The sequence below is a fragment of the Dermacentor andersoni genome, chromosome 7, assembly GCF_023375885.2.
Source record: "Dermacentor andersoni chromosome 7, qqDerAnde1_hic_scaffold, whole genome shotgun sequence".
NCBI lineage: Eukaryota > Metazoa > Arthropoda > Arachnida > Ixodida > Ixodidae > Dermacentor > Dermacentor andersoni.
Genome location: NC_092820.1, coordinates 33,504,275 through 33,512,028, shown reverse-complemented (window position 1 = coordinate 33,512,028; position 7,754 = coordinate 33,504,275). Strand labels below are relative to the sequence as shown.

Sequence of the window (7,754 nt, the reverse complement as noted above, 5' to 3'; positions counted from 1 at the left end):
TCAAGGACCTGGAAAGCTTCTTCCGCCCATCCACGCTTCGGACAGGAAGCTTAGCAGGGCGAAGTATGTGTACAATATAAAATAAAGTCTGAAGTGTTATTTCGGCGTGCTGCAACTCGCAAGTACAGAGATCATGAGGTTTGTCTATAGGCATATCAGCATAAAAATTTAAGCATTTCAAAATGTTTCATATTGAATATGTCCTGAACAGAAGACTTATTAAATATCTCCTATATCTTTATGTATTTTGTCGTAATGTTTTGTCTCGCAATTATATACAGAGTGTAAATCCTTTCATAGCCTTTTCCAGGGCAGCCAACAGAAACCGTTTTCCCAGGCAGCAAATAGCGTGCGATCATAACGAAAGTAAGCTTCCTACAGTGCCTACGCGCTGCATTTTTCTTTCTCGCAGGAGCTACAGCATCATTCAGTACCTTAATTTTAACTTTTTGCAGACGCTTCGAGCAACAAGCGCGCACAAATAGATGTAAATAAATGCGATATTTTCTTCTTTACACATGTGCGTTATTTCGCAATTATTCATCCAGTGCTTCTACAGCAACTTTATTGCTCACATTTGAAAAACGCAGTCGAGCAGGCTCAGCACATTGCGAAGGGTGCTTGTTGTATCGACGCAGGACATACAAAATACCGAAAGTAGAAATGAGCTCGCGATGCAACGAAGCTCTAGAACAGGATTTTGAATTCATAAACGAACCAAAATGTTTGGTTAAGCTGACCTGCCAGATCCCTCCGTTCCACTTGTTGAGTCAAGCTGAGACGGACGTCTGTTAACAGGCGGAGATATCGATGGCCCATAAGCAAGATGGTTCGCAACGTTGTTTTTTCTGTTACCAACGAAGTGGCGGCTGCAGATTCGTGATTTTTCGCTTAGCTACCACGGTCTTCCGTCAGGGCTACGCAACACAATTACATAAGAACAAAATTGTCGCACTTTCTCATGCGAGCCGCTGTGTTGTGGGGAATGCAAGTAATCCGATTACACAACAGGTTGAACGGCCCGTATCCAGCGCTCTCGCCTTTCCTCTTCATACGATCGCGATGGAAATCGGTAAAACTGAACGTCGTTATTCCGTCCTTCACGTTCATGGCAATTTACAAGACAACAGTAGCGTCGATTGCGGCGTTTCTTTGTAGCGTGCAGAGCTATCGCGGTTGCCGTCGTTTCCGCCATCAGTCTGACGAATGAGCCAGCAAGCGCTTTATGGCACGTCCGACTAGCATAGAAATTCATAGCTCTCTATCTGGGTGTTAAATGCGCAGAACGCTCGCCATATGGACCAAAATCTAGTTAAATCGTTGTTTCGCAGTCGCTAGCTGCATAGGCAACATAGCAAGGGAGTCGGGCTTCGCACTACTCAATTACTGCCTCTTCGCACCGGCAGGTGGCGCTACGCGTCTTGCAAAACTCCAGAGTCTGACGTCCATTGGGGTACAATAGTGGTATGCCTGAGGAAAATGTTTCGTTCTATCAGCTTCGGCTTCCCGACACTCCAGTAGGACGTGGAGCGCGGTCAGCCTTTCCTCGCATCTACCACAGGTTGGAGGTTCATTTCCAGAACTTGGAAGATTGTGGGTCCCAAATGTGTGTTCAATTCTGAGTCGACAGAATAGGACATCTGTTCGCCGTGATTTTGTGACAGAGGGCCAAAAACCTAACCGTGGCTTTATCACGTGCAGCTTGTTATTTGTGTGTGCATCCCACAAGCGTTGCCAGTGGTTCCGCAGTTTCCTTCGTAAGAGAGGCTTCAGATCAGTTGCAGGGACCGCAACGGTAAGAGTAGCTTGCGATGTAATTCATCCGGCCATTTGGTGTCGTAGAACATTTCCCTCAATGCCTCTATGGCCAGCAACCCAGCCTATAATGATATGCTAGGTAGGTATGCAAGCTCTACACAGAACGGAGTGGAGCTCAATAAGTACAGGATTTTTGTGTTTACAGACTGACTTTAGGGCTTTTACGGCGCTTAGAGAGTCTGTGAATATGACTGTTCTTTGAAGTTTTGATTTCATTATATGCTTCACTGTCGACAATAGTGCATGGGCGTCTGCCGTAAATATACTAGTTTCCGGGTGCAGTGCGCCGGATTCTGAAAAAGATGGGCTGATGGCTGCGTAAGCAGGAGGAGGAGAAACATTTAATTAAAAGATAGGACAAGCAGGTGTCGTTCTGCTTGTGCGGGAGGCGCCCTTAGTCCAGGGCTCCTGCGGCTCTTGCTGTCTCCCGGGCCCGCCGCACCAGTTGCTGCTGGTTCCGAGGGTCCGAACTAGTCAGCACGGCCTCCCACTGTTCGGGTGTGGGGTTGGGCATTTGCGGGGCCGCCTTCACGTTGGGGCACGCCCATGTGGTGTGATATAGAGAGGCGTAATCATTACAAAGGGGACATTTGTATGAATATAGCGTAGGGTGTATTGCGTGTAGTCTGCTTAAATGGGGGTATGTGTTGGTTTGTAGATGTCGCCATGTTACGGCGTCTTCACGTGAGAGGGTCTTGTGTGGAGGCGGGTATTGTCGTCTGTTCAATCTGTGGTGTTGTAGTATGGCGTTGTATTGTAAAGGTACGGGCTCCATGGATGCGGCCGTATCCCTCTCTTGTGGCGCCCGGGAGGCATGAGCTCGGGCTACAGCGTGCGCACGCTGATTTCCACGGAGGGACTCGTGTCCTGGAGTCCACACTATTTCAACGTCCGGGAATTGGGAGGCTTGTTTGAGGAGTCGGTGGGCGATTGAAGATATTCTGCCTCTCGCGTAGCTACGGCAAGCTGCCTGGGAGTCAGTAATAATTGTGACGTAATCGTTGGTCGGTCTAGAGGTGATGACCAAGGCGATGGCTGTCTCCTCCGCTATGAGGGCGCTGGCAGTGCGGACCGTCGTCGAGACCACCTGTTGTAGATTATAGTCGACAACGCTTGCCGTCATGGCTGCTTTTGGGGGTACTGCGCGGCATTTGTGAACAGTGTGGTGGGGAGACTGCCATATTTTATCTGTAGAGTTTTTGCGCGAGCTTGGCGACGATCGGCATGATGTTCCGGGTGCATGCTTCTGGGGATAGGTGCTACCTTCATGTGTTCCCGGAAGTTGGGGGCCAGATGGATTGTTTGTTCGTGGCCTTTGCCGTGTGTGGGGTAGCCTAGGCGCGCTAGGACTGTTCTTCCTGTTGGTGTGAGGGCTAGTCGTTCTCGTTGGCTTGTGAGGTGGGCGTCTATAATTTCTCTTATAGTATTATGGACTCCTAGGGCTTCAAGCTTGAGTGTCGCTGTTCCCGGTGGTAGGCCGAGCGCTTGCTTGTAGGCTTTCCGAAGAAGTACGTCTAATTGATCTAGCTCCTTGGGAGTGAGGGGCAAGTACGGGGCAGCGTAGGCAATGCGGCTGATTATCAGGGCCTGGACGAGCTGTATTATGTCGTCTTCTTTCAGTCCATATTGTTTGGTGGTGATACGGCTGACCATTCGCATGATTTGGAAGGTGGTCTGCTTGAGACGTTGGATGGTGTATGCGCCTCCGCCGTCCTGTTGTATGTGGAGTCCGAGAATGCGGACGCGGTTTACTGTGGGTATTTCTTTGTCGTCGAGGGTGAGTGTGATTTGGGGTAGTTCATTGAGTTTTCTTCGTGATTTCTGTCGAACGACTAATAGTTCTGACTTCTCGGGGGAGCACCGGAGACCACTTGTTTTTGCATATTGCTGGACGACGTCGGTCGCTTGTTGAAGGGCGTCTTGTTTCTCTCCTTCGGAACCAGTGGTGGTCCAGATAGTGATGTCATCGGCGTATATTGCATGCCTGATTCCTGGTATTGCGTTGAGTTTGTCAGGTAATTTCATTATAGCAATATTGAAAAGGGTGGGTGATAGAACAGCACCTTGTGGGGTTCCTTTGTTCCGAGTAGGTAACGTCGGGGTTCTGAGTGAGCCAATGCCTATTGTGGCCGTGCGGTTGCTTAGAAAGGCGCGTATATAATTGTAAGTATTACGACCACAGTTCGTGAGGCTTAGGTTTGTAAGGATGGTATGGTGAGCCACATTGTCGAAAGCGCCTTTGAGATCGAGTGCTAAAATCGCTCCGGTGTTGTGCGGTGAGATGTGTTCAAGGACTTGTTCCTTCAACTGAAGAAGGATGTCGTGGGTAGAAAGGTGGGGCCGGAATCCGAACATTGTTTCGGGAACGAGGTCGCTGGATTCTAGGTAAGGTTGAAGCCGGTTCAGAATGACATGTTCCAGAAGCTTGCCTAGGCATGAAGTCAGCGAGAATGGTCTCATATTTTCTAAGCTGGAGAGTTTGCCTGGCTTCGGAATGAGTATGATGTCCGCGTGCTTCCAGTCTGCTGGTAGCGTACCCGCTTCCCAGTGATGATTAAAGAGGTCAGTAAGAGATTGAATGGTGCCATCATCCAGGTTGCGCAGGAGCTTGTTATTTATTTTGTCCTTGCCTGGGGTGGTGTTTCGTGTGAGTGCATGGAGTGCTTGTTACACCTCAGTGATACTGATCGGCTTCTCGAGGTCGTAATTGTCACTCCCGCTGTAGGTTGGAGGTTGTCCTTGTGCGGGTTCGAAATCGCCTATGTACCACGCCCGCAACTCCTCCAGGATTTCGTCATCAGAACCCGGATGGTTGTGGAGGATACGTTGAATTGTTTGCTGGCTAATTGCCTTGCTTTGTGTGGGGTCAAGAAGATGGCGTAGCAGCGACCATGTTTTGGCCGTGCTAAGATTACAATGAAACTTGTTGCATAGTTGTCGCCAGTTGTGACGGGTGAGCTCTCCAGCATAACATTCCGCAGTTGCCGTGAGTTTCGCTATACGTAGTTTCAATTTACGGTTATGTTTTTGGCGCTTCCAACTCCTAACAAGGCCTCGACGTGCCTTCCAGAGGTGAAGAAGGTGCGGGTCTACGGCCGGTATGTGTGTGGTGAGTGTGATCTGTTTCGAATGTTTGGCTACGTCTTGTTGGAGCTCTCGTACCCACTGCTCGAGATCCGTAATACCGGTTGAGGAGTCATCCGCTCGCTCTTTGCGCAAAGCTGTCCAAGCTGTCCAATCCGACCGTACTTAACAGTACGGTCGGAATCCCAAATCCCATTTCCCACTTCCTGATGAACCGGCAGGTTCATCAGGAAGTGGGATTTGTGCGTGCTCGAGATTCATCTTGGTGCCATCATTGGTGGCCATTGGAGCGCCGAACTAGGCCAAGGTCTACGACTAGACCGTACCCATCGTTAGGCTTAGCTGGGCGGGCGCCTCTTGCGATGTTCAGAGTCCGGTAATTCGTGGAGCAAGCGACTCACAGTATAGCTTTGGGTGTCCACGTGTTCCGCTCGACGTAAGGAGTCGAGTGAGGCTGGTTGTGGCGGCGCTGACGTCAATTATCTAGGGTTTAGCGATGTAAAGGCGGAACCCATGTGCGGTGCAACCGTGCGTGTAACTCAGTGTAACCGTGTAAAACTCAGTGCAAGAATACTTATACTGGAGTTCTAAACAAGGCATGTTAATACGTGCCTCTGACGCATGTTTCATGGCATCTACAAACGACATAACCGTGTCACGTACTTCAGAGACTAGCTTGCGGAAACAGAAAAATTGGAGGACGCTTAAGCTTCGCCTTCAAGTGTGGAACACGACAGCGTTCCCGTCGACCCGCCAAGGGGTGTAAGACAATGGGCTACGGCGAAGCGACTACGCGCCCCGCATCGGACGCGGTGAGCGTCGAGCTACGCAGCGTTCGGCGCGGCAACGAAATGTGGGCCTGAGCAAGCGACGCACGCCTGAGCCTTAGAAACTGCTCGTTTCTAAGGCAACACCGCATTCACTAGACGAGCTTTTGTACCGCTTTGAAGCATCGAACTCGTGGCTGAGCGACTTCCTCTTCAGCCACCGAGGTGAGCGGACGCGGAATGTCGGGCTCTTCATGAGCGGCTTCCGCGACCCTTTTGGGCCGCGGTATCAGGTCAACTGAAAAACCAGGTCAGGACTACCAAATGATTTTGCCAACGCTGCCAACAGGTGCGTCCGTTCTTCATACGGTTTTTTTACATGGTGACGTTAAGGCGAGGCCTTACAGAGTGGAACATTTTCGAGACGCTCTTACACGGCTGTCTCTCATGCCGGAAGTGGTTGCACTGGGTGCATATCAAATGAACCATCTGTGGGCGGTGACTTTCAAGGACCAAGAAGGGAAAAAGAGGATTATCGCTGCAGACGCTTTTGATGTCAAAGACCACCGCTGTGTGGTCGTCGACCCGTGTGACAGAGGCGTCCGTATCAAGCTCTACTGGCTCCTTCACGGTGTACCTGACGACGACGTTCGCACTGCCTTGTCGCCTTTTGGAAAGGTGACTGAGATCACCAGGGACAGGTGGCGGGTACAAGGATGCGTTGACAAAGGGTCAACCACCCGTACTGTCACTATCAAGCTGAAGGTAGGCGTCACCGCTGAAGACTTGCCCCACCAGCTGCGAGTGGCGGAAGATGTTGCGCTCGTGCACGTCCCTGGCAGAGCTCCCCTCTGCCTCCGATGCCGCGGCATCGGGCACATCCGACGCGAGTGCCGTGTACCACGCTGTGGGCTTTGTCGTCGTTTCGGCCACGACGAGACCCAGTGCGTCCGAACCTATGCCACAGTGACAGGCCCGGCATTGAAGGAAGATGTCACAGATCACTTGATGGACGTGGTCGACGCAGTGGAAGCCGCAGGCGAAGGGAAAGAGACCCAGCCCTCGGTGTTAACGCCCCTGAAGAAGGCAATGACTGTTAATGAAGAAAAGTCATCGGACGGCTGGAAAGACCCATGGGATGACATGGTGGAACCAACTAATTCAATAGAGGTCGAGGTGAAAGAGGCCAAAGAAACGTGCACATCAGCAGAAGTGACGACCGGTGAACAGCACGAAACTGACGACACCGTGATGCCAACGTCAAGTAGTGCACCTGCTAAGAGGCTTCACGAAGAGGTGGATGAGCAAGAGGAAAAGGATCAAGAGACTGGGAATGACGAGCCTCCTCCGAAAGCTACCCCGGGACGCCGACCGGCGTTCAAGCCCAAGCCCGGCGTTCCTGCCAAACGCCGTTCTACAACCCAGACGCCTCCGCGTTAGCGGAGGCGTTCCTGGGTTAGGAGAAATTGTTGTTGGGGTGTGGGGACTGGGGTTTGTGGGCAGGATGTGCGTCGGCCGTCGTCATTGGGCTTTGATGTGTAGAATACCATGGTCCGCCTCCCTAGACCGTCGAGTCATCGTAGCAGATGTGAGACAGACGATGTGCGGTAATTGGTTTGGATTCTCCTCCCGTTAAATGGCAGCTAATTTTTCGACTGGTCTTTGTGTCGCGACGTTGAACGTGCGTGGACTTAGCGGGCGTAGAAGGCAATGCCAAGTTAACCGTATTCTTATTGAAAATAATATTGACTTATTGGCCATTCAAGAAACAAAAATTGCAACTGATGAATGCACGGAGCAAATGGTTAACATTTTCCGTCCTAGATATACCGTAAGTGTATGTCATGCGGCGGGTAGGTCTGGGGGCTGCCTTATTCTTTTGCGTAGCAGTATTGCTGTAGTTGAAGCCGTCACATCATCCGAGGATGGCAGAATGGTCCTCTGCGATTTTACTTTTTCAGAGATGCCTTAGAGGGCTATATGTGTTTATGCTCCGAACGTAGCACGGGAGCGGGAAGTGTTTTTTGGTGATATTCAGCAGTACTTGAATTGTGAAAGACATGTCATATTACTGGGTGATTTTAT

The 7,754-nt window shown here is 50.7% G+C and overlaps 1 protein-coding gene across 1 annotated transcript; it reads left to right on the top strand.

The window, feature by feature from the left end:
- The first annotated feature begins 1,863 nt into the window (after window positions 1-1,863).
- Window positions 1,864-7,109, top strand: LOC126535328 (uncharacterized). Its single transcript, XM_072289442.1, has 3 exons — window positions 1,864-1,897; window positions 4,889-5,005; window positions 5,929-7,109. The coding sequence occupies exons 1-3, from the start codon at window positions 1,864-1,866 to the stop codon at window positions 7,107-7,109; spliced, it is 1,332 nt and encodes a 443-aa protein (XP_072145543.1).
- The last annotated feature ends 645 nt before the right edge of the window (window positions 7,110-7,754 follow it).